Source organism: Propithecus coquereli, unplaced genomic scaffold (assembly GCF_000956105.1).
Source record: "Propithecus coquereli isolate 6110/MARCELLA unplaced genomic scaffold, Pcoq_1.0 Scaffold126, whole genome shotgun sequence".
Lineage (NCBI taxonomy): Eukaryota > Metazoa > Chordata > Mammalia > Primates > Indriidae > Propithecus > Propithecus coquereli.
This window is the reverse complement of record NW_012136747.1, coordinates 3651514-3676965: the sequence shown is the minus strand read 5'-3', so window position 1 is coordinate 3676965 and position 25452 is coordinate 3651514. Positions and strand designations below refer to the sequence as shown.

Below are 25452 nucleotides of genomic sequence, written 5' to 3'. Positions count from 1 at the left end.
CTGCTGGCTGAGAGTTCCTTTTGTCCAGAGTGCCCCACCAGTGAGACTTTAGAAAGCAAACGGAATTGACTCCTCTTAGGCCTCATCCAGGGGTGTGATAAAAATAAGAATGTCGTGTGTTTGCTGAGTGCTCACGTGGCCTGTGGCCTGCTGCCGTGCACCACCCGGCTCAATCCTCAGACAAGCTCTGTGAGGGCTGTGGTCAGTTCCACTTCACAAGTGGGGCACCGCGACAGGGAGTGACTTACTGAAGGGCACAGCTGGTAGGGGGCAGAGCCCGGAGTTGAACCCAGGGAGCTTGGCTGCACCGGCTGGGATCGGGTCCTTGTTCTGTGTGACTTGCTTGGTATTTGCCAGGCATGCATTTGGCTGCAAGTAACAGAAAACCCGACCAACAGTGGCTCGAGCAAATCCTGAGTGTTTTTCCTGATATATCACAAAGTTCTGGATACTGGCGAAAGCTCTGCAATGTGGGGGCTGACATCCTTGTGATTTTCCAGGCCTTTCTTTTATGGTCGCAAGGCGGCTGCCGAAGCTGTGGGTGTTGTGTCTGAATTGAAGGCAGGAAGGAAAGGGTGAAGAGAGACAGGGCATGTCCACTTGGATCAGGAAAACAAAATTTTTTCCCAAGATCCTCCTTTCTTGGCACACTTGGGTAGACAGGGTCTCCTGGCCATGCTTAGCTGCAGCAAGGCTAGGAAAGTAGAAAACATCATTGATCTTGGCTCAGTCAACCAAGCATTGTTCCCCGGGGTCAGGCAGTGTCAGAAGAGAGAATGCACGGGTGGGCAACTCCGAGTCTGCCACGTTCTTCTCCTTGGGCCTCAGTTTCTTTGTCTGCCCTCGGCCAAAGCTGTGGCTGTCCCGTGGCTCCAAGCCCTGATGAGAGCTTCTGGAGCTCTGACCTAGGTCAAGGCCCGCCCCTGGCAGGGTGTGAGGTCAGCCCCAGCTCATGGCCTGAGGGTGGGGAGAGTGGATAGGAGAGTCTCAGGCTTTGTTCCTCTGGGAACTAAAGTACTGACTGGGCTGGGCTCTGTCCATGGTGGTGTTACAGCCTCGCAATCCCGGGAAGTTAAGGTTGTCAGCCCCATTTTGCAGATGGGGAGACGGAGGCTCGGAGAGATTAGCAGCCACTGTAGGTCAGTGGCCTTTCTGGGCCAGATCTGGGGCTGCTCAGGTATGGCTTGCCCCCGGAGCCCATGCTCACGTGCGACATGGCAGGGAGGGGGTTGTGCCTTTTCAGAGGCTGAAATATAGCTGTCGATTTGCCCCTGAGGACTTGGGAAGCCTCACTAGCTGTCAGAAAGCAGTGAGGTGAGTCCCCTGAGAGGGGCATTTCCCCTAAGCTGTGATAGAGTCTAAAGTGTCTCCGCCCCACCCAGAGCCCCCTAACCGGTTCCCAGCCGCTGTGCCTGCCTGCCGTGATGCCAAGACTACCCTGGAAGAGTGGAGCTAAGTTTCATGGGAGGCAGACACCATGGGGCACAGTGGGGACATGGACTAAACAAAATTCGTTGTTTATCTGAAGTTCAAGTTTACTGGAGCATCCTGTGTTTAAATGGCAGCTCTACCCAGAGATAAAGCCACTGGCGTAAAGTCACCTGAGTGCAGGCTTGGAGAAGGAAGGTCCAGGGTCTCCTGCCACTGAGGTCCCCAGAGCTGCCCTGGTTCCCACCTGCCTGGGGTCTGTCTTTGCAGCCCTCCCGTGGGTTTTGTGGCCCACCCAAGTCCCCCGTGCACTTTGGACTTGGTCCGCGTTGGTTTCAGAGCATCGGTCAAGTTCGTCGGTCTGTTCTTTGGTCTCATGGGATTTGTGTGAGGAGATGTGGGTGTTTCTGTGGTCTGAGTGTGTCCCCCAAACTTCATGTGTTGGCAACTTAATCCTCAACGCAGCAGAGTTGAGAGGTGGGAACTTTAAGAGGTGATTGTGTCACCAGGGCTCTGCCCTCACCAATGGATTAACGCCGTTATCTCGGGAGTGGGTGCCAGATGAAAAGGGGACTTCAGTCCCCTCCCCCTCACTTTCTTGCCCTTCTGCCTTCTCACATGGGATGACACAAGAAGAAGAAGCCTCACCAGAGGTGGCCTCTCGATCTTGGACTTCTCAGCCTCCAGAACCATGAACCAAATTAATTTCTTCTTTCTAAAAAAAATAATAAATTACCCAGTCTCAGGTATTCTGTTATAGCAGCAGAAAATGGAGTAAGATAGTCCATTTGGGGTGCTATGACAAAATACCATAAACTGGGTGGCTTATAAACAACAGCCATTTATTTCTCACAGTTCTGGAGGCTGGGAAGTGCAAGATCAAGGTGCTGGCAGAGGCAGCCTCTGGTGAGGGCCCACTTCCTCCTAGCCGAGTCTTCTCGCTGAGTCCTCACATGAAGGACGGAGCGAATGAGCTCCCTTTGGCCTATTTTGTAAGGTTGCTAATCTCATTCTTTAAAAAATGTTTTTTTTATCAGAGGCAGGGTCTCGCTCTGTCACTCAGGTTGGAGTGCAGCGGCGCAATCACAGCTCACTGTCACCTCGAACTCCTTGGCTCAAGTGATCCTCCTGCCTCAGCCTCCCAAAGTGTTGGGTTTACAGGCGTGAGCCACGGCGCCCAGCCTTTAATCTCATTCATCAGGGCTCTGCCCTCACGACCTAATCACCCACCAGAAGGGCTTCACCTCCTAATACCATCACCTTAGGGGTTAGGATTTCAACATATGAATTTTGGTGGGACACAAACATTCAGACCATAGCAATAGGTGAAACGACCCATAAATCCTAAGGTGCTGGCCAAAGTCAAGGGTTAATGTTATTACTCCCTCATTCTCTCTGTTATTTCCTCTGCCCCAGCCCCACTGAACACCTACTATGTGCTAAGTGCCCGGATGTTGGCAAAGGCTGGTGGTCTAGTTATAAACCAACACACGCCTGAATCATTGCAGAGCTCCCTCCTGACAGATGATCTGTGATTTCCAGCATCTCAGCTTCCCTTCCATTAGCTACATCTTAAATTACATTTTAAGAAAGCCCCCGTGGGCCCCTTGCAAAGATTGAGGAAACACCCTATTTTTATCAGCCACACACAGAAATCATCTCCTGGGCGGGGTATTTCCTGGAAAGATGTTGAATCTCAGTCATTTCTTGTTGCCTCTTGTGAGCTCCAAGCTTTTTTCTGATCTTGTCCCTCAAGTTGTTTGTTTGACGAGCTCACATCGGGAGTCCGCCTCCAAGTCAAGTGAGCTCTGCCACCGGCTGGGGCTCTGAGCCAGCCCCTGCCCTAGGAGCAGGGACATGCACAGAGAATGCCTCAGAGCCAGAGGTCCCCAGTAGAGGACCAGGGGACACAAGGCCAGAGAGCTCCACTCTGCCTGGGGGCGGGTCTCGAGAGGGTGCGGTGTGACGCGTGGGCGAGTGTGAACTGCGGTGACAGTTGAGGCTGGGATACAATAATAGCTCACGCTTACTTGGCTCCTGCTTGTGCCAGGCCGTGTTCTGGGCACGGAATCTGTACATGAACATGTTTCAGTTCAGTGACTCGCCCACAGTCACATGGCGCACTAGCAGCGAGCCGGGATCGGAAGCCAGCGCCACGCGCCGACCCTTGGCGACAGGGCCTCCGGGGGGGGCCGGTCCTGGTGCCCGTGCTGCGGCGTGTGCTGGGCCGGCAGGCCGCCAGCCAGCTGGGGGGCTCTCGTGCCAGGGGCGGCTGGTTGCCGCAGGCCTTGCTGAGGCCTGCGGGGGGGGCAGGGGGGCGCACACAGCTCTGGGGTCCCTGGATAGCTGGCTGCGTGACCTGGCCTCCCTCTGAGCCTCAGCTTCCTCATCTGCAGGAGGTACCATGATCTGCCCCTGGGAAGATTACCTGAGGGAAGGTGCAGAAAGCTCTTGGCCGGTAGTGAGTGCTCAGGAAACCTTTCTGGACCAGCCGGGACTCTGAGTTGCAAGTGACAGAAACCCAATGCGAACGGGCCCCAAGACCCAAAGGGAGCGCATTGGCTCCCGTAACTGGGAAGAACGGAGGGCAGATCTGGGATTCGGGTTCAGCGGGAGGGAGGTGCTCCAAATAGACAGGCAGGATCCTACCTCTCTCTGGCTCGCACTGAGAATTTTGCCTTCCTTTGTGTTGGCAAAATTCTCAGGCCACCACGGAGGCAAGGTGGCCATCAGCACCTCTGGGTTTCCAGGCGGTGCCTCAGCCAGGGACAGCACCTCTTCCCCACGGTCCCAGCTCGGAGGCTGTGGCCACGTGCCATCCTGGACCAGCCGGGCCGGGGATATGGCGTCTGCCAGTTGGCCAGGCCTGGGTCTCTGGGCTTCTCCCTGGAGCCGGGAGTGCGGGAGGGAGACTGCTCGGTAGGAGTGAGCAGGCTTGTGCCCTGGAGAACGGAGGGCCACCGGCCCTGCCCACTCCCGGTTCCGGCCCCTGCTCCGGCACGGCCACTTGGCCACTTCGAGCCCCTCTCTCCGCAAGACAACCTGGGGCTGAGTTTAGCCACTCTCCTCCTGGGGCGATTTCGGGCTGGAACTGCTTGCTTTAAAGCAAAATTACTTACCTAATTAAGCGCCTGGGAGCTGGCAGGAGGTAGTAGGGGGTTTGTGTCGATTTTTTTAGACTTTTAGCACTGAAGCTGCGTGATAAAGTAACTGTGTAATTAGGAATTAATTTCTCACTCCTGTAAGTGATGTCTGATTCGAGGCCTGAGGGGAGTCAGCCCGGTGGTTACGCACCCACAGGGCGGCCCTCCTCACCTCTTTTTGGAGGGGGACGGGGGTCCCGGTCAGTCGCCATGGGCTGTCCTCCAGGGAGGAAAGAGGAGGAGGGGAGGGAGATAGCTTCCTCTGTCCCGGGTGGGCTTCAGCAAAGATTGGGAAGTGTTGTTCGTGCCAGACGGAGTCCCCGAGTGCCTACTGTGTGCGGAGTCCCTGAGTGCCTACTGTGTGCCGGCGCCAGGAGGGCGCTGGGTGTGGGGGGTGGAGAGAGGGACACGCCCAGCCTCCACAGCGCCTGCCCCACGTCCCCTCGCCCCATGCGAGTGTCTCCTGCCCTGCCATGGTGCCACCTCTCTCCCCTGCCTGAGTCTTTCTCCAGCACCCCAGGGAGCTCTCCCTCATCCCTCAAGTGGCCAGTGGCTAACGCCCAGCCTGCGCCTGCCACTGGTCCAATTCTGAGGCTCCTCCGCACAGCCTCGCAGGGCTCCCGGGGGGTTGGGCCCCAGTTGCTCACGCGTAACACGATCACTCACGGCCCTTCATGGGCTCTTCTCACTTCTGCCTCCCTCACTGGGATCGCCTCCCTGATGAAGGACTGAGGCGCGAACCGCGTGTGGAAGAGCAGAGAGGGGTGGGTCTGCGCGTGAGCAGGGAGTGGAAGGGCTTCATGGGGGAGGTGGTCTTGGAGGAAGGATGAGTGAGGAGAAAGGGCACTGTGCCAAGGAAAAGGGGCAAGAGGAGGATGTGTTTGGGGTGCTTGGGGGCCTGGCACAGCACCTAGATGAGCTGAGACGGGGGGTGGACAGAGGCCAGATTGTGGAGGGCCTTGAAGGCCGTGGCCGTGGGGCTTGGACTTTGTTCTGAGGGCAATGGGGAGCCATCGAGGGTTGTAAGTGGGCAGTGACACAGCTAGATCTGAGTTCAGGAGGCTCCTGCTGACTGAGGAAGGGCTTGGGGGAGGAAGCAGGAGACAGAGACCAGTCGGCAGGCTACTGCAGCTGTCAGCGGCTGGGGATGGTGGCCGGGCTAGGACAGGGTGGCTGGAGCTGTCGGCGGCTGTCCCAGGTTGGGCTGATTGGCACACGGAGCCACTGTCAGGACGGCGAGGTTCCTGCCTCCCAGTGAAGTGCTCTTCCTTTTCCTCGTCTCTTGTCCAGTGTTCCCCCTTCCATCTTCTTCCCCTCAGAGAAAAATGAGAAACTACCCATTCTTCACTGTGTACCTACTATGTGTTTTTATTTACGGAACATGATTATACGCTGTCTTATTCCCCCACACGGAGACGCGGCTGCAGCGGAACCCCCCCAGTGGGTTCATGAAATGTAGAAGTGACAGTTAGGTCCTAGGAGAAATGTTCAGGCAAATGGATTCCCTGGAAGGATCTACAGTGTCAAGCTCTTTCATGCTGCTAAGAAGTCAGTAACATCACCTTTCCCCTTTTGACTTGGTTGCCAGGAATCTCAGAGCTAAGATCTTGACACTAAATTCTACTGGAAAGTTCTCTTGGGGGCTTTTCATTGAGACCCCAAGGGCTCTAACTGACGAGTTCTCAGGGGAACTTGGGGAGTTTTTGCAGCAGACTGCAGAAGGTGTGTCCCATGCTGAAGACCAGGGGCGAAGGGGAGGGCCTGGGCTGGGGTGTCGCTGCGGGGCTGCCCCACGTGGACTTGCTCAGGCCGAGTGTCTGGGAGTTTCACGTGCACTGCCAGGCAGTGGCTGCTTCGGTTCCCCTCAGACACTGGGGTGGTGGCAGAGCAGTTGCCCGAGTCTGCAGCCAAGAGCACACGAGCCTGGTCAGTCTCCCACGGCGAGGCCGGGGTCTGGGAGGTGTTCAGATCCTAAAGTTTACCAACTGGGTGATCATGGGCCTCAGTGACAGCCAGTCACAATTTGTGTCTCATTCAGGACCTCTGGGCCAGTCTCTTCTTCCTACTGTCCCTTGTTTTAAAGAAACACAATCCAAGACAACACTGTGTGTCACCCTGAATCGTGCAGGGCATTCTTGACCCCCAGCCTATCCTGGGGCAGGGGCTGGGGTTGGCGCCCCCCACTGGCCTAAGAGCCACAGTCCCAGGCCGTGGACCCGTGGGGGCCGCATGGCAGTGTGGGGCGGGGTCAGGGACCAGGCAGGGGTGTCCTGAGGGCGCCCACAGTGAGCAAGTCCTGCACGGGGCTGGTAGCTGGGTTCGGCCCTGGTCCCAGGCGGAGTGGGGCGGGTCGTGGTGGCGGGGGAGAGCGGTGGCCCACACTGGGACGTGCGTGGCTCAGACGGGGTAGCTCAGGGAAGTGACTGGGACAGTGCCCGCGCTCAGTGAGCCCTCAGAAAGCACTTGCTTTTCTCATCGACTGTCCATCTAGCAAGCATCTGTTCGTTTTTGTTGTGAGATTCGTGGGGATGGGAGCAAGTCCTGGCCTGCACCTGCCCGAGCTAGGCAGGGGTGCCCCTGGGCCCGGGCGCACAGCTCGGGGCGGGCTGGGAACCCACACCTCCAGCGCTCCCAGCAAAGCGAACACCGAGCCGGGGGCCCAGCCCTGCCACCCTCGGCAGGATCCCGAGGACCAGGGCAGGAGGAAGAGGGTCTGCGTCTGTGGGGGTGGAGCGTGGTGGGGAGGGCTGGCTGCAGCCAGGCCTGTTTGTGTGCCTGTGTGCGCCGCCCCCGCAGCCCCTCCGCCGTCACACGCTTCTCCCGGCTGCCTGGAGAGCTCTTTCTACAAAATACAGAAATGACAGTTTGGCTCACCCACGCAGAATCCTCAGGCGGCCCTACTCCCTCGCTGTCCCTTCCAGGCCACCCTCTGCCCCCACCCTCTCTGCCTGGCTGCCGCCCCTCCCCCGCCTCCTCCTCCCCCTCCTTCCTCCCTCCTCCCCCTCAGGTCCCCCAGGTCTCCGTCTCTAGTTCTAGGTCTGCCACGTTTTTGGGTCACTCCCCCTCATCTGAGTAGGAGTGTGCACGTATGAGGGTGTCCAAGGAGTGCGTGCGTGTGTGTGCAGGTGTGCGTGTCTGTGTGTGTGTGTGTGTGCAGGTGTGTGTGTGTGTGTGAGAGAGAGAGAGAGAGAGAGACACTGAGTACACATGGGAGGCTGCGCTCCAGAGGGCTGGGGTTGGCTGGTGGCAGCATTTCAGGCAAAGGAGCTTTCACTCAATTACTCTTCAAGCAGCGGGAGAGGGCGGCGGCTTCACAACAATTGGACAGGTTTGTGCGGTGTGTAGGAAAAGCCTTCATTTCCTGCTGCTGGTGGTGACAGGTGGAGCTGGCAGCAGTGCTAGAACCCGGGTGGGGGAGTGGGGGAAAGGGTCTGGTGACGGGGTCACCCGGGGTCACGCTGGGGCTGCAGCCCTGGCACACCCCATCCCCCCACCGGGGGCCTGTCTTTCAGTGGGGAGGGAGGCAGGTGGCAGTGAGCAGGCGGGACCTGGTGGAAGCACGGGGAACCAGAGGGGACCCCAGAGATCTGCCTCCTCTGGGAGATCTGGGAAGACTTCCTGGAAGAGGCAAACTGCTTCCAAACTGCTTCCAGTGAGCTGGTTGAGCGTGGATGGGGGTGCGGGGTGCGGATCTGTTGGGTGAAGGAGATGTTCCTCTCTGTTTCAGAGGCTGCTCTGGAAGCCGGGGCTGGCCTGGGTCATAGGTCAAAGGATAGGCCTAAAGGGCAGGAGTACCTGGCACCGTGCTGGGTGCACAGTGGGGCCCAGTGTCTCTGCTCCCTTTGCTCCCTCTGTCCTCGACTGCATCTGTCACCAGCCCCCTGTACAGGGGAGGGGGCAGAGGCCGGGACAGGCTGAGGCCACACGCTGTCTGAGGCACTTGCCCCTTCCAGGCAGGCATGGGTGGGCTGTGTGTCTGGGGACTGCTGTGGCCCGGCCCCAGCCCGGCTGTCCCTCCGGCACCATCCCTCACTCTCCTCCCCTCTCTCTGCAGGATGGTCGAGTACTCCCTGGACCTTCAGAACATCAACCTGTCGGCCATCCGTACTGTGCGTGTCCTGAGGCCCCTCAAAGCCATCAACCGTGTGCCCAGTAAGTTGGCCCCACCCCCCTAACCCAGCCCCAGCTCACCCAGGCAGCCCCCATCCTTCGTTCACTCAGAGAAGACTGACCAGCACCTTCCAGGGCCAGGCCCGTGCTGGGCGCAGGATCCTGCGGTGTCTGGACAGGTGTGGCCCTGCTCCCAGAGGGCTCACGGGCCAGTATTTGGGCCTGAAGATGCTGAAGGTGGCCCTGGTGCCTCTGTGTCCCCAAAGAACTTGGACTGCAGAGTGCTAGGGAGTCTGGCTTTTCAGGGACAAAAGGTGCCTTACGGGGAGTGGTCTTCCCAGGATGTCAAGATTAGCACTTGTAGGAAAAGAAGCTGCTCAGCTTGAGGAAGGGTCCTGGGGAGCACTCGCTGGGGCAGCAAAACCTGCCGGCCTCACTCGTGCGGACTGACTTAGAACTTGGGCTCTGTCCTCCACCCATTCGCCTGTGCACCCATAGTTCCATCTACCTGTGTACCCATCTGCCTATGCACCCCCCTGTCCATCCTCCCACCTGTCCATCCATCTACCCACCCATCTATCCATCCTCCTGTCCATCCATCTACCCATCTATCCATCCTCCTGTCCATCCATCTATCCACCCATCTATCCATCCATCCACCTGCCCACCCACCTAGTATTAAGAGAAGTTATCTTGCAACCACAAGCCCTGCCACCTTCCCAGCCTTACACAGTTTTCATCTCCATTGTCTGTTTTGAGCCTTACAATCACCCTGTGAGGGAGGGGGCTGTTCCCATTTTACAGATGAAAAAATGAAACTTGGAGATAAAGGTTACAGAGATGCACTGCCAGGGAGTAGCAAAGGCCGGAGCCAGTTAGCTCCTTTGACTCCTCCACTGCCCTGTGTTGGGAAGGGGTGGGGGTGGACGGACGGAGAGGGGGAGGGCCGTGACTCCATGGGGCTTTTATAAGCCCCTGCCCACCTCCTGTGGTCCAGGCGCTTGATACCTGATGGCTCAACAACCTGTGTGAGGCTCAGAGCAGTTAAGTGGCTTGCATAAGGTCGCACAGCGAGTCAGTGGCAGGGCAGGGGTCTGAACAGAGTTCTGTGTGTCTTAAGCCCAGGTCTTTCCATGGTTCTCTCTGAACCGTTGCGTCTCTGCCCTGCATCTGCAGAAGAGGGAAGGTCTCCTGGCACCTGACCCTCCTTCGCAGTCAGCACTGTCCCCACTCCCCTCATTCCCAGCCCTGAGGCCTTGGGGCTGTCACCTGCCCTACCCGGCCGACCTCTCTGCAGTCCAGCTGCCATGAGCGTGCTGGGGGGCTTGCCTGTCGGTCAGCCTGGCGGCCCTGGTGGGGCAGTGGAGGCCACGCTCCAGGATATTTGTGCAGCAAGCTGACCAGCAGGGTGGCCAGAGCTGGCGGAGCCTGGAGCGTGGCCCGGTGCCTGCTGTGAGAGGGGAGGCTGGCTCAGCTTGGGCAGGGCACAGAGGGGCCCTGGGCCTGGGGTTCTGAGCTGCTGTGAGGGTCCTGGGTGGGGCGCTGAGAGGCAAGGCGGGGTGGGTGAGTAGCGAGAACCAAAACAGTTCGGCTCTACCACCTTTGCCCCCTCCCACTGCCCTGGGGAGACTCCCTTGGGGGCAAGGAAGGGACTTCCAGAGAGGCCACCCTGGGGCCAGCTTCTCTCCTCTCTCTCACCCCCACCAACTCTAGAAGGCTCCTTCAAGATCACCTAGTTCAAAACCATCTTTACCACATTTAACAAATGAGAAAACTGAGGCTCAGAGAGGGTCATGACCAGCCCAAGGTCACACAGCAGATCAGTGGCAGGAACCAAACTGGAGTCCAAGTTCCTAACCAGCACACCTTCCCCAACACTGCCCACCTGCCTTGACTGGGAAATGGGCCAGGAGGTGGACTCCATTCACTCAGCACCCAGAGCTATGCCTGGTCCATAGAGGCTGCTCCAACAATTCGTGTTAAATGGACACACTCAGCACTGTATTGAGTGGCTGTCCTGTGCTGGGACCACAGAGCTGCAAGTCCTCAGACAGAGGTGCCAGGGGTGGAGCACAGGTGTGGGGGGCGGGAGAATGAGTCTGGGTGCTGGGGGGCCTCCCCAGAAAGCGCTGTCTGCGCTGAGCCCCAGTGGAGCGTGGGGATTGGGTAGGTGGGGCTGGGTGGAGTGTGTGGGGGCGGCTGGGGCAAAGGCCTGGGGAGCTGCAGCATCGTGTTGCTGGGGGCCAGGGGTGGGACCAAGGGATGGGGCATGAGGCTGGAGGGGACGGGGCCAGGCGCGGACAGACCGCCTAGTGTGCCCGAGGGTGATGGGAACCAAGGAAGCGGTGAGCAAGGGAGGGTCCCGGAGAAGTGAGGAGGACGGTGGGGTGAGGCAGACCCAGGGGACTCTCCAGCGATGGGAGCGAGTGAATGGCGGGGGCTGGGCAGGGACAGGCGGGGCGCAGAGGAGCGAATGGATGGAAAGGGTGTTCCGAGGCCCAGGCCAGGCCTGGAGAGTCGAGTGTCTGGCTTGGACAGCTGGGTGGGTAGGAGGGACCTCAGCAGTGAGGGTTCGGAGCAGGGGGCCACATCTCTCCTGCTCCCCATTTCTGTCCCGGGGGAAGGCAGGGGCTGCCCCCAGGAAGCAGCCGCCATGGGACCGCAGCCCCGGTCACCTTCCGGAGGTGTGTGCGCGTAGCGGGGCCGCACCCGAGGGGCCCTTGTACATGACCCTGCCTTCTGACAAGCATGGAACAGCGATGTGAGGGGGCATTTGAGAGTGGGAGAGGGTTTAAGGGGCAACAGGACAGAACACAGGACGTGGGGCTCACACTTGCTGGGTGGCTTCTCTACATCTGTGTGAGGGTGCGTGAGAGGGTCTGTGTGTGTCCGTGGGAGGATACATGTGCGTATACATGTGTGCACATGTGAGGGTGTGTGCACAAGTGTGTGTGGGCCCGTGAGAGTGTGTGCCCGTGAGGGTGTGCGTGTCTGTGCCGCTCCTTCCTCAGGCCTCCTCGCCTCCTCTCCCGCTGAGTGAGGAGCTCATTAGGCTGCTCCCCGGCTGTGCAGGTCACTCCTGGTCCCCAGTGCCAGCCTGCCCTGGCCTCTGGAGAAGGGCGGGATCGACCCTGCACCCAGCGTTCTCTGTGCTCCTGGCGGCTCCAATTACAGAGGCTTGGTGGCCCAGAAAGCCCAGGGAGGAGTTCAGAGTCTTTCCTCAGGGGGCTCCTTCCTGCTAATGGCCACCGCTGGCTGGTGTGTGTGTGTGTGCGTGTGTGTGTGCGCACGTGCTCGCGTGTGTCTGTTTCCCGCTCCGGAGCCTGGTTCCATCTCTCCACCAACAGCCTGAAAAGTCTCTCAGAGCCCAGGAGCGGGGGAGTCCTGGGAGCACTGGCACCCGGGAACCAAAATGTGACCGATGTGTCCCTGCCCCAGACTGAAGACCGCCCAGGGCTCCATCTGGGAGATAAACTCACATCTCTAAGTGATGTAACTTCAGCACGTGGGTCCTTTGGGTCCATTGGTCCAGCCTGTCATTTCACGGAGACAGCTCTGTCCTCACGTGCCACGTCCCCTGCCCAGAGCCACCAGGGAATGGCATGCCTGACGGGGCTTGGGGAGGGCACGGGCTCTTAGACGTGCTTCCTCGAGAAGTCTGATTGGTTTCTGGTTTTCGTTGTTGTTCATTTGCTTGTTTTAATATGAATTTCCTGGAAACACTCCAACCAGTCCTCCTGTTTTATCTTTAGAGCTGCTCTGCTGCGGGGCACATTCTTTTCAACAGTAGCCCATAGCTTTCGGTTTGGCCACTAGGTGGCAAGCTGGAGAGTTGGTGCTAGGCATGGTCAAATTATGGGTTATTAATCGCGAAGCTGTGGGGAGTGGGCTGGCTGGCTGCAGTTTACAAAATACAGCCACGGCTGCAAAGCCCCAACACGATCAACCAGGGGGACGCAGCTGGGGGCCAGGGGAATGCAAATTCTGCTCTCAGCTCTGCCATCAGCCTGCCGTGTGACCTGGGAAGCCCCTTGGTGTCTCTGGGCCTCGGTTTCCCTATTTGCACAAAGCGGAAGGAGCAGCTGGATTAGATGTGTGGCTCTCAGCTTCATCCAGGATGAGTGGGGCACCTGGAAGTCAGGGTGCACCTTACAGAGTCTTGTGACATAGGTCCCTCCACCCCACCCCTGCAGGCTTTGTGCTGGCTGCTTGGCCTCTGGTGGATGAAGAGAGGGAGACAGTGTGGAGGAGGCTGGGAGGGGAGGAGGAAGCACAAACTGAGAGTCAGGAGGCTGGGTTCTGGTTCCTCGCTGTGTGACCTTTCATAAATCACTGCCTCTCTCTGGGCATCAGCAAGATGGGGCTCGATTATCTCCTGGCACCAGCCAACTATACACCCTCACACCACCGTGGTGCTTCTCTCAGCCCATTGGCTGGAGAGTTTAAATATGAAAAGTGCTCTTTTCTCCAGGGAGAAACTAGGGCAGTCATTGCCAAGGCCTGAGCCAACTGAGTCGCAGCCCCTGGACCACCGCTCTATCTGGCTACCCCCTCCCTGGCTGTGGAGGGGGTGGGAAGCAGACCCTGGGCAGCACGGGGGCAGCTGCTGGGATGCCCATCCTGGCCGGGGCTCACGGTGACAATGCCATGGAGATGGCCACTGTCAGGCCCCCAGCTGCACGAGCAGGAGCTGGAGGTTTGTGCTGCCCTGTTCCGCCAGCTTCTAGTCCCACGGCCTCCGCTCACTGGCTGTGGGACCCCGGGTGAGCCACGTGCCTCTCTGCACCTCCATTTCTCCAGCTCTGAAGTGGAGTTAGTAACACCAATGTCTGTCTGGTTGGAAGGCTGAAACGCCACCTGTGCGCAGAGCCTGGTGACCAGCAGACACCGTGGTTGGCAAGGAAGTGCTGGGGGCCGTGAGGGTGCAGGTGGGGCATCAGGGGCGCCTTCTCAGGGGCTGGTTTTGGAAGATGCTCACCAAGTGCACTGAGGGTTGGGGAGGGTGTTCCCGGCAGACAGACTGGCACTTGCAAAGCTGGAGTGGAGGCGTCGCCCAGGAACGGTGTGGCTGGGCGGGCGGTGCCTGGCTGGAGAGGCAGAAGGTGAGGCGTTCACATCTCCTGGGGATTTACTAATAACGATAAATGGCTAAAGTTTATCAGGTGCTGTGACAAGCCCATCGTGGTGCTTGACATGGGCTGTGTCATTTCATCTTCACAACAGCTGTAGGAGGTTAGCGCCATTGTGATGCCCACTTTACAGATGGGGAAACTGAGGTGGGGAGGGGTTGAGCAACCTGCCCAAGGCTACATAGCTGGCTGGGGGCAGAGCTAGGATTTGTGCTTCCATGACCCTAGAGCAGAGCTGTGCTTCCATGACCCTAGAGCTTTTTGCTGTTTTGCTGCCTCCCTCCCCCTATCTGCAGGGTGTCAGGAGAGACCCCTGCCCCCATCCAGGGTCAAAGACAAAAGGCCCCACTGCTGCAGTGATGCCTTAAGGCCCCTCCCCACCCACACCCCCCTTGGCCTGGTCTGCTCCAGACCTCTGAACACCTTTCACTGTCCGGGGCGCAGAGCTGTCATGGTGCTGGGTCCTTTGCGGGCAGGTGGGCGCGAGTCAGGGCAGGAGGCACACAGCGCTGTGGTTAGTGACGCAGGCACCTGCCCTCGTGCCCCAGGCCTGCTCTGGCCCTTTTCTGCCCAGGTGCATGTCCAGCCAGGGCCACAGTCAGGCCAGGCGGGCTGCAGAGGGACGAGGAAGGCCCCAGGATTCCTTCTCGAAGGGCCCTGGCCAGCATTTGTTAGATGCACCTTGAAATAGAGTTGGCGTGGAAATTTGGGCGCTTTCCCTTGGAGTGTGTGTTTACTTGGGGCTTGGGGGGCAGCAGAAGGAAGGCTTTGGGGGCTAACCCACCCCCCACCAGGCCACATCACGGACGTCAGGGCCAGAGGCTCCCAGGCCGTCCTGAGGGAGAGAAGCCCGGCTGCCCGTCGGGGAGGAAGAGAGGGAAGCAGGGAGAGAAGAGGGGAGATGAAGTGGAGGGGCCCGGTTCCCCAGGGCTGCTGCCTTCCTGGAGGAGATGGGCTGGGGCGGGTGGGAGAACATCTGGCCAGAACATCTGGTGAGCACTCCACTTGGCAGCAGGAAAGAGCAGCCAGAAATGCTGGGGTGGGCAGGGCGAAGGCAGCACCCCTGCCCCAGGGTCAAATTCTAAGTTCTGTTCTGCAAATCCGGAGGGTGTGATTCCTGGACAGGACGCCAGGTCACGGAGTGGGCCTCCATGTATTCACTGATTCCTTGATTGGTTCAATCTTCCATCCAGAGCAGCATCCACCTAGGGGCCGGGCCCTGGGCCAGGTGTGGGGTTGAGAGGATTGAGACACAGCCGCTTCCCTGCAGGCTGGCACGCGGCCCGGAGTGGCTCACGCCGTTAGGGAGCAGGGGCCGAGGGGAAAGGCCACAGCAGGTACTTTGATGAGGTGTCCCAGAGGAGGGGAACGGGCCACTTGAAGGATAGGAGTTGTCACAGTGGGTGAGGGGACCTTCAGGGAGACAGGGCGGGCCAGGCCCCTAGGCTGTGAGCACTGGCAGCTTTGGGGAGGGACCCGAGGCCTCTCCTGGGCGGGAGGAGGTGGGGTGCCCGGAGGCTGAGGTTTGTTTCCTTACTCAGAAGTGGGCACCCCGAGGCCCCTCATCAGCCCCCAGGCCCCTCCCTGGCTGGGCCCGGGGCCAGCAGCTGTGAGCTCGGCAGCCTGGCCGTCTGCTGCCTGGCCTGGCCGCCCCGGTGCCCACTGTGCCCCTGATTAGTTGGCGCTGGCAATGGCAGGAGCAGCAGACGGCCTCTTCCGCTGCTCAGCAGCCCTGCCGCCCTGGCCTGACCAGAGGGGAGCCCCGGGGTCAGGCCACTCCTTGCCCTGACTCCCCTCCCCCGGGCCACGAGCTGTGCCCCTGGCAGAGGCTGGCATGCGTCCAGCGGCTCCCGCTTGAGCTGGCCTGGCAGAGTGGCCCCGCTGATCTGGGCTGACAGCTCCTGTCTGCAGAGAGCACCCCAGACCTCAAGGGGAGATGCCTGACAGGAAGTGTGTCCCCCTCCTCGGGCCACCCCCTCCCAGGTGCCCCTCCTGCTGCCAAGGGGCCACCCCTGCCTGGCTGTTGCCTGGGTTCCCTTCAACTCGGTTCTAGTCTAGGGCCGGCCCATCAGGGTGGACGGAGTGAGCAGCTCCATCTGTCTGTCCACCTGCCATCTGCGTCCGCCCAGCTCCCAACTTCCAGTGCCGTGCAGAGACTGTCCCCACGTGCAAGGGCCTGGAGGTGACCCAGAAGCTGGGCTTCTCGGGAACTGGAAGTGGGTGTGTGTGGCTGAGTGCAGAGGGCCACACCAGTGCAGACACCTCCTGCCTTGGGAAGCAGACCTGGAACTGTCCCCGGGCAGCGCAATGGTCACAGGACTCAGATGGCAGATTAAGGAGGGCCTTGTTGGTGGGGACTGAGGATGCTGGGGAGCTGCCAGTCTGGCTGGAGCCACAGGTTCAGGTGTGGCATGGTGGGCAGAGGGAGGTGAGGCTGGTGGCTGGGCTGGGGCCACACTGAGGGGTGTGTGAGCAGGGGACGGGGTAGGGTGGGGGATAAGGATTTGCACTTTCCCCGTGGGGTGCATGGGCCGTTGGAGGCTTCTGACTTCAGGGGCTTTTTCATCAGACGTGTCCTGGCCCTGCGGTATTCCTGAAAGTCTGGCCAGACAGGAGCCACTGTTCCTTCTGTAGACGAGGCCATTGGGGCCCAGAGAGGGCAAGCTGTGCCTCAAGGACCCCCAGCTGGGACTGGGCCAAGATAATCCTGTCCTGGGTCTGTGCTCTGGGGCTCACTGGGGTGGGGGCTGCATCAGATGTCCTGGGGACTCCAGGGTCCTCTTTCCCTTCCTGGCTGGGGGAGGGGCCCTTAGCCACACTCATGCGGCAGCCTGCAGCTGCCCCATCAAGGCACACCTGGCTCCCGCCCCAGGCTGAAGGCTTGAAAATTACATCAAGAACAAGAACAAGGACAAAGCCCGTTCTGAGAGAGGGCAAGTGAGAGCCATGGGGAAACTGGGGAACTAGAGGCAGGAGGGCTTCATGAGTGGCTGGGGGTGAGAATCAGGGAGGACTGCCTGGAGGAGGAGGGTTTGGCTGGGGAAGGGTATGGAGGGAGATGAGGTAAAACGGGTGGTTTAAGGAAGATGGTGCCTCCCTCTCTGTCTTTCTCACCCCCTTCCATGTATCCACCCTGCCCTCTCCCCTAATTTCTCCTCTTCCTACTTTGACTTACGTGCTGTGTCTGTCTCCCTCATGGCTCTTTCTTTCTCTCTGTTCTCTGTCTCTCTCGGGTTCGCTTTCTCTTTCTCTGTTTCTCCTCTCTCCGGCGCCAGGGGGATCTGAGGGCAGAGTGTGACTGTCAGACCTGTTTGGCTAATTACTTGACCATGGGCATAAAAAGGGAGGATTAGCCGGGGTCCTTTGGGGTCCTCCCTGACTCCCTAATCCCATGGCCCCTTTTCTCTGGCAAGGAAGGGACGAACTCGTTCTGAGTCCCTAATTAGCTAATTATGCCTTGGCTCTGTGGCCCTGGGACTCCCTGGGCCCCAGGGAGGGCCATGAAGTGAGCTGGGGCCCAGCTGCGCAGGGGAGGAGGGACGGGGCTGCCACTCAGCGAAGCCAGGCGCAGGTTTGCTGGAGCCTTTCAGAATTTCAATATCCTGGAGAACAAGGGAAATGTAATTAATTGAGCAACAAAGGTGGCCCGAGGGAGCAGCCGCGGAGCAGGGGGACCAGGCTGGGACTGTGCTGGGCCGCCTCCTCCGGGCCTTTCTGATCTAGCCTCTTCTCCAGCTGCTGCCAGGCCCTCTGTGCCTGCCTCCTGCCCGTGCCCGGGCCTCCAGGCTTGCCCCTTCGCCTCTGAAGCCCAGAGCTGGTCAAGGGCGCTGCCTGCTTTGAAATCTGGCCAGGCAGTCACCTCTCACGCAGGGAGCCCACTGCCCTGCAGCCTGCCAGGCGAGGGGTGCCTTTGCCCGTGCCGCGCCTCTGTCTGGAAGCTGCTCCCATCCTGCAGAGTCCAGCTCGGCAAATGTGCCTGGAGCTGCCCCCACTCCCCAGGCGTGGTCCATTTGCTCAGTACCCTGGTCCCCCATGTCACTGCTGCTAGCAAGGAGCTCTGAGGAGGGTCAAAAATGGGTCTTGTTTATCTTTTGACTTTTTCTTTTTTTAAAGACAGGGTCTCACTCTGTCACCCAGGCTGGGGTGCAGTGGCGCGATCATAGCTCACTGCAGCCTCCAACTCCAGGGCTCAAGTGATCCTCCTGCCTCAGCCTCCTGAGTAGCTGGGGCCATAGGCGTCACCACGCCCTGCGAGGGTCTTGTTTGTCTTTGGATTCTCCGTGTGTCCAGGGCCATACCTGGCACAAAGCAGGCATTTTATTATGTGTTTCATGAATGAATGAATAAATGAATGAATGACAGGGCACCAGAAAGACCTGCAGTTGACACACGTAAGTCCGTGGGCCCGCTTGGATGGGTCACTAGGGTACCCGTCCTATTTCCTTGCTTCCCTCCGCACACCCCTCGCTCCCCCATTCGGGGGTGGGGAGGTGGGTGCTGAGCCCTCAGCCTGGCCCACTCTTGGTGGGCTGAGGCAGCCTGCGAGGAGCCCCACGGCCTCTCCTGAGCGGAGGCTGCCCTAGTTTTGTGGGGAGAGAAGATGGGGGTAGCCATTAATTATTGATTGGAAGTCACTGTACACAGAATTTGTGATGCAAATTCCAGATAATTACCCTCATTAATAACCACCTCAGCATCACGCCTGGGATAAACAATCTGGACAGGGCTCCTGTTCTACTTGTCACCATCCTTCCATCCTCCTCTCTCCAATCTTCCACTCTCTCCCCGTGAGTTATCACATTATTCATCCATGAGAAGTCATTCAACAAATGTTAGCTGAGCCTGTCTTCTGGGCCAGGACGTGCTGGGTTCCGGGTAACTTAGACACAGGCCCTGTCCTCAGGACCTTACAGCCCAGTGGAAGAGACAGAAGGGTAAACAGACAACGATACACTAGGGCTAGAGGAAGACTAGATGTCAATGTGAATAGAACCTCCTAGGCTGTGCAGTATACAACCTACACACCTGCACAGGGCAGCCTAGGCTAGGTCAGAGGTGCTGAGATTGCCTAGAGCAGAAGAGAGGGATGAACGCCACCTGTGATGGGGTGAGAAAGAGTCCGGAAGGCTTCACAGAGAGAAAGAGCTTTAACAGGGCTGTGGTGGCCGAATGAGGGTTTGGCAGGTGCAAGAAAGGTGCAACGGTGTTCCAGGCAGAGAGAGCAGCAAGGATAAAAGTTTGGAGGTGTGAAATCCCGTGGCATGTGTAGGGACTGTCAAATAATTTGGTACTGCTAGGCACAGGGTGCAAATTGAGATACACAGACATGAACCTGGAGAGGTGGCGGTGTGGACCCCACAGGATCTTGGGGGGTGTGCACTCAGGGGTGACCCACCAGCTCTTGACCCTCTTTGGGGCCACAGTTGTGGGGACCTTTGCTCCAGAATATTCATGGTGTCATCCCTGCATATTTTATGGCAATTTCACAAGGTTCGTAGACCTTGTGGAATCCCTCCATGGACCTGCACCCCGGGGGCCCATCAATTCCAGCTTCCGTAGGCGATGGGAACCCAGAGGTTTTCACCCCCGGTGGTGACATGCTCAGATTTGTGTTCCAGAGAGTGGCCATTGTCAAGAATTGCCCCTCTCTCTGTCTCTGGACTCTGCTTTCCCTGGGGAGAGTTCCACTTCAGGCAGGTGCTGCCCTCCCATGCAAGATGGCCCCTGCAAGTCCAGGCTCACCTCCCACCTTGCAACCTCTGCGGAAAGAGCACATCCTTTCCTTGTAGTTCTAGCAGAAGTCCCTGGGCTGACTCTCATTGGTCCCGGCTGGGGTCACATGCTCATCCTGGACCTATCACTGGAGCTGGGGGCACAGACTATGCTGATTGGCCAGGCCTAGGTCATGTGATCTCTATGTCAGCCGCACCCAAACCACATGGACTGGAGTCCATCAGTGTGTACTTTTCAGAGACCTTGAAAAGGTGCAAACCCACTGAGGCAACCAGTGATTGGGGACAGCTGGATCTTTGTGGGTGGAGTCAGGAAGGAGCGAATGACATACGGACAGTAACTGAAACCATGACAGTGGGTATGATTACCCAGGATAGGGAGAGCCGGGTCCATTTCACAGCCTGTGGTGAGAGACGACATGGACAGTGCACGTGGGTGACACCCCAGCAGGAGGGGGCAGAGGGAAGGGTGGCGAGTCCGTGAGGAGGGGCCAGTGCTGAGCATGTTCTCCGCGGGGTGGGAGCCGCAGGGTTTGCTGGGAGTTGGGTGTGGCCCCTGAGCCAGGTGGCTGCTGTCTTGTTGGGCCACTTTGCTGAAGGTCCAAGAGGGGAAGGGTCAAGGTCCCACAGGTCACAGCTGGCAGGGCCAGGGTTTGAACCTGGGTCTCTCTGTCAGAGGCCCGTGCCTTCCACAGGCTTTCTCCCCCCACCTGCTGGGTTTTCATGATGGCAGGGTCCTCCAGCATGTGACTAACATCCACACGACCCACTTTCCTGTCCGCCCAAATCCCCTCTTGGGTTACCCTACTGTCCTCCCTGGGGACTCCTGTCCCCACTGCCATTTCCCCATTTTCTCCTGAGTCTCTGGCCTCGCTGGTTCAGCCCAGCTATTTCTTGGGAATAGAAAAGGCCCCTTCTCCTGATATTGGGCCAGATCTGAGCCCCTCGGCAGGCCCATGTCTCTTCTGAAGGTGGCTCTGGGGGCTCTGCCTGGTTCCATCATGCAGTCGGTGGGGGTGGGTAGCTCTGGTGTGTCTTGACATGGTCAAGGGGGACCAGTGACTGCCCTGGAGATGAAGGGCATTCAAGACACATTCGCTGGGCACCTACTGTGATCGCCCTGTGCGGGGGCCGGGCCTACTGAGGTAAACCAGCCTCAGTCCTAGGCCTCTGGGGACAAAGGTGTTGTGGCAAGAAGGCTAGAGTTGGTGACAGGACACCTTGTTCAAATTCAGACCTTGCTACCTCTTAGCTGTGTGACTTTGGGCAAGTAGCTTCAGTTCTTTGAACCTCCAGTGTCCCCGTCTGTAAAACAGCAGTAGTATCACCGACCTCAGAGAGTTGTCAGGAAGGCTGAGGGGATCACATTCGAGAAGTACCTGGAAGAGCACTGGGCACATGAAAGGTGCTCCACAAATGCCTGCTTGTTCGCCCACAATCTAGTGTAAGTGCAGCGGGGCCCAGAGCCCTTTCCACGTCTTTCAGAGTGAAGGGCAGATACGAGGGAGAAGGTGTATCTGACAGCCACCGAGCAGACTGGGAGCATCAGGGAGCCCCTGCCAGTGTGTCCCCATCTCTCCTCCCACCATCCCTCTCCCTGTTTCTCTAACCTTGCTCTCCCTCTGTCCTCTCTTGGACCTTTCCTCCGTCTGACAGTCCCTGCGTTCTTCCTCCTCGCAGGTATGCGGATCCTGGTGAACCTGCTGCTGGACACGCTGCCCATGCTGGGGAACGTGCTCCTGCTCTGCTTCTTTGTCTTCTTCATCTTCGGCATCATAGGCGTGCAGCTGTGGGCCGGCCTGCTGCGCAACCGCTGCTTCCTGCAGGAGAACTTCACCATGTGAGTGCGCCCGGCGCCCTTTCAGCTCGCGGTACCCCGTCCTTAATACGCAGTTCTGTTAACAACTCTCCGGGTTATTGGGAATCGAGACCACCAGGGCAGCAGCAGCAAACAGAGGGAGGTCGGGTGAGAGGGGAAAGGGAAGCCGAGGCACAAGCAGAATGACGCCAACGGGGAGAAAAAAGACGGAAAACCTGAGCAGCAGGCACAGAACCTGGCGCTGTGCGCAGCACAGGTGTTCCTGGGGTGGCTCCGAGTCATCGGGGAAGGTCGGCTCCCGTTCGGCCATTTGTTTCTGAAAGCAGGAGATGGGACACTCCGTGGAGAGATGATTGACAGAAGCCATTTAAACATAAATGAAGCTTCGGCTGTTGGAGGTGTTAGTTGGGCTTAGTTGTCTGAAAAATTGGACATCTATAGAACCCCTTCTTCCCTCGTCATTGGATAAACATACACACACATCCATGTACATATGCATATGTGTTTGGACATAAATATGCTTTCATTTCTATTGATCATGTACATCAGTGCACGCCTACTGTGTGCTAGGCCCTGGGGAGTTAGAAATAGAAAAGCATTTTCATTCATTCTCTCACTTGACAAATGCACCAAGTGGCTCCTTCAGGGAAGCCGGGCTCAGTGCTCGGCATGCAGCCGCAGAGGGGTTCGTGCCCTTGGGGGTCCAGGCTGGAGCTGGCCCCGGACGCCCCTGCTGAGTGCTGATCATGGACTGGGGACGGCTGTAGGAGGCCGTAGGAGGCGTGGGACGCTGGGTAGGGCTGGGCTGGGTTCTCCCCTCTGGGCCTGTCTGATTGGGGAGAGTGGGGATTGGCGGTTGAAGGTCGGGTAGGAACTTACCCACCCACCATTGCTGTGGGGTACCTGGGTAGACCAGAGAAGGGGCACCCCGTGTGGGGGTCGACAGGTTCCGAGGCAGGGCCGGGGCAGCGGGGGTTGGGGAGAGGCCGCTGCCGCTTCTAGTCTGGTGTTCAAAGACAGGAGGGGGCATGAGCTCTTAGCCTTGGGGGTTCAAGACACCAGCCCCTCTGTCCCACGGGATTCTCTCTCTCTACCATTCTGTGGCTGGCACCTTCTCATTGTCCGGCTCAGCCCCCTGTCACCTCCTCCTGGAACCCTTCCCTCACCCCTCACTCTGCCCCCCTGAACATACTATTGCACTATCCCGCTAGATTTTCCTTATCTCTTTCTGGAACAGTCTCTCTTGTCAGTTGATTTACTTGGTCTCTGGGTGTCTCTACACGGGCTTATCTGCTTGGTTTTTGGAGGCGATCAGAACGCAAGATGCCCACAAGGGCAGCGGCACCTGCTCGTTCCCCTTTCCCGGGGCCTAGAACAGGCCTTGGCACAGGTGCTCCCTCAGCAATTGCTACGGAGCGAATGAAGAGTGGCTGAACGAGTGAACGAATGAATGAGTGAATCAGTGGACGAGTGAACAAGTGAATGAGTGAATGAGTGAACGAGTGAACAAGTGAACGAGTGAATCAGTGAATGAGTGAGCAAGTGAATGAGTGAATGAGTGAATGAGTGAACGAGTGAACAAGTGAATGAGTGAATGCATGAATGAGTGAGCGAGTGAACGAGTGAACGAACGAATGAGTGAACGAGTGAATCAGTGAATGAGTGAACGAGTGAATGAGTGAATGAGTGAACGAGTGAATCAGTGAATGAGTGAATGAGTGAATGAGCGAATGCATTCACCACCCGGAAGCAGGCTGGCAGTGAGCACCGCAGTCCTTCCCAGGCCTTCCAAGCGGAGCTGTTGTGTCCTGACTCCTGGGTGTCTGTTTCCCTGTGGCCCCCCGGGCCAGGAGAGGTGGCTCCAGCCCTGCCTCGGCTGTCATGGCGGAGTCGGAGGGAGGATGCTGTGGACGTGCTCGGGCCAGGGAGTAAAGAGGAACACTGTCCAGCCACCCCCACCCCCACCCCACGAAAGGGGCTAATAAATGTAAATAAATATGTCAAAGGAGGAAGAAACTCCCGGGGGGAAGATGTTGGGTGATCTCCACCGCTCCCCGTGGGAGCTCTGGGTTTCATTTTCTTAGGGTGGGTGGCATCAACTTACACCCCCTCCTGGGCTGGGGGCAGCCAAAACTACATGCAGAAGGAGGTCAGTAAAGTTCAGGTCTGGATGGAGAGCAAGGCCAAGGTCATCCCAGGTCTATGACCACCGTGGAGGGGAGGGAGGTCTAGACCTTAATTGAGAAGGTTGGTAATTGGGGTTCACAAAGAGGCAGCAGGATCTCTTTTTGGTTGGTGGGGGTGGGGGGTGTCAGAAAGCTGGAATTGGAGGAGATTCTAGCTGAGGACACGCGGGAACCCGGCTGGGTCACAGGCAGGGGCAAGGTGCACATGTATCCGTGAATTCCCCAGTGTCCTCCTCGTGTGCTCTCCCCTGTGGGCCTGTTGCCCGGAGGCCTCTCAGAGCACCTCCAGCCCCTGGCTAGCTGGGCCCTGGGGGCTGGGCAGAGCCGGTAGGCAGGGGTGGAGCCCGGAGGGCAGGGGCCCTTCAAGGGACATAACACCGTGCAGGTCAGAGGTGGAGCCTCAGAGAGCCTCAGCCCAACTTGTCACTATGCAGAGGAGGACTGAGTCCTAGAGAAGAGAGGGGCTCACCTAGGGCCACACAGCAAGGGGCCCGCCAAGCATCTAGCCTCCTGGCTGTGTGGGCATCAGGACACTGCATCATTCCCAGCCACTTCCAGGCTGTGCCGGGCCCTGGGGATGCGGAGACCTTTCATCTTGGCCTCCACGCTCAGCTACCATCCAGCGTGGGACTCAGACAGTGAGGGCTCAGAGTGCCCGGCGCCATGGCAGAAGTGCGCTCCTGCTGCGTGCCAGGCCGGGGAGAGGGAGCCCAGAGGAGGTAGAGACCGGCAGACGGGAGAGGGCTTCTTGCTTCTTGGAGGGTGTGACCTTGAGCTGAGCCCGGAAGGACAGGAAAAATGTCTTCAGGCAGGCAAGTGGGGGCGGTGGGGAGAGTGTTCCCGACAGAGGGTCCCCAGCCCCTGCTGCCGCAGTGTGGTGTAGGGGCTCGGAGCAGGGAGCCCAGGCCTGGCCTTCAGGGTCAAATCCTGCCTCTGTCACTTGCTGGCACCCCTGGGTATTTACCCAAAAGAAAGGATGGCTTATATCCACCCAGAGACGTGCACAAGAATATTTATGAGTCACAAGAGCCAAAAAATCAGAAACAGCCCAAATCATCAGTAGAATGGATAAGTGAGTAGCAGCGCATTCACTCAGCGGACTCTGCACGGAAATGAAGAAGAAGGAATTACTTTTTTCACTCTCTTAATGGTGTCTTTTGATGAACAAGAAACTCTTAGTTGTGACGAAGTCCAGTTTATCAATCATTTCCCAGCATTGCTTTTTGTGTCCAGTTTTAGAAATGTTTTCCAAACCCAAGGTCATGAAAATATTTCCCGGTGCTTTCTTTTAGGAGCTTTCCGTTTTCATCTTTTGCATCTAGGTCGATATTCCATCTCAGATCATTTTGTGTATGGCATGTTGTGGTGCTGGTGGGGTGTCAAGATCCATTTACGTATTTTTAATGGACAGTCAATTGTCCCAGGACCACTGATTGGGAAGCCCATCCTTTTCCACTGAATTGCAGGGCCGCCTTTATCAGAATCAGGTGATCACATTTTCATTGTTGAAGGGTATGCCATGTTGCCCTCTAAAAAGGTTGTATCAATTTACACTCCCACCAACAGTGTGTGAGACTGTTCACACTCATCCTGCCGCACGCTCAGTGTTATCAAGCGGAAGTGTTTGCCATGTGGATGGCTATAAAATGATCTCATTGCTACTTTTGTTTGCATCTGGTTATTTTGTTGCATTAATGAGGTGAGCATTTTTTATTGGCCATTTGTGTTTCTTCTGTGAATTTTTTGTTCTTATCTTTTGTCCTTTTTTTCCTCCCTAGTGGGTTCTTTTCCTTTTTATTACTGAGTTATGGAAGATTTTAATATGCTTTAGATGGTTATCATTTATCTCTTTTATATGTTGCAAATACTTCATCCTAGTAAATGGCAACCAATGGCCTGTTTTTT

At 57.9% G+C, this 25452-nt stretch overlaps 1 protein-coding gene across 1 annotated transcript in view; it reads left to right on the top strand.

The window, feature by feature from the left end:
• The window catches only part of CACNA1I (calcium channel, voltage-dependent, T type, alpha 1I subunit), a 111583-nt gene that overhangs the window by 28962 nt on the left and 57169 nt on the right, over positions 1–25452 (top strand). The window contains exons 4-5 of the mRNA XM_012637977.1: positions 8626–8723; positions 21223–21382. Of these exons, the coding sequence (XP_012493431.1) occupies positions 8626–8723; positions 21223–21382 (258 nt within the window). The remainder of the gene's footprint in view (positions 1–8625; positions 8724–21222; positions 21383–25452) is intronic.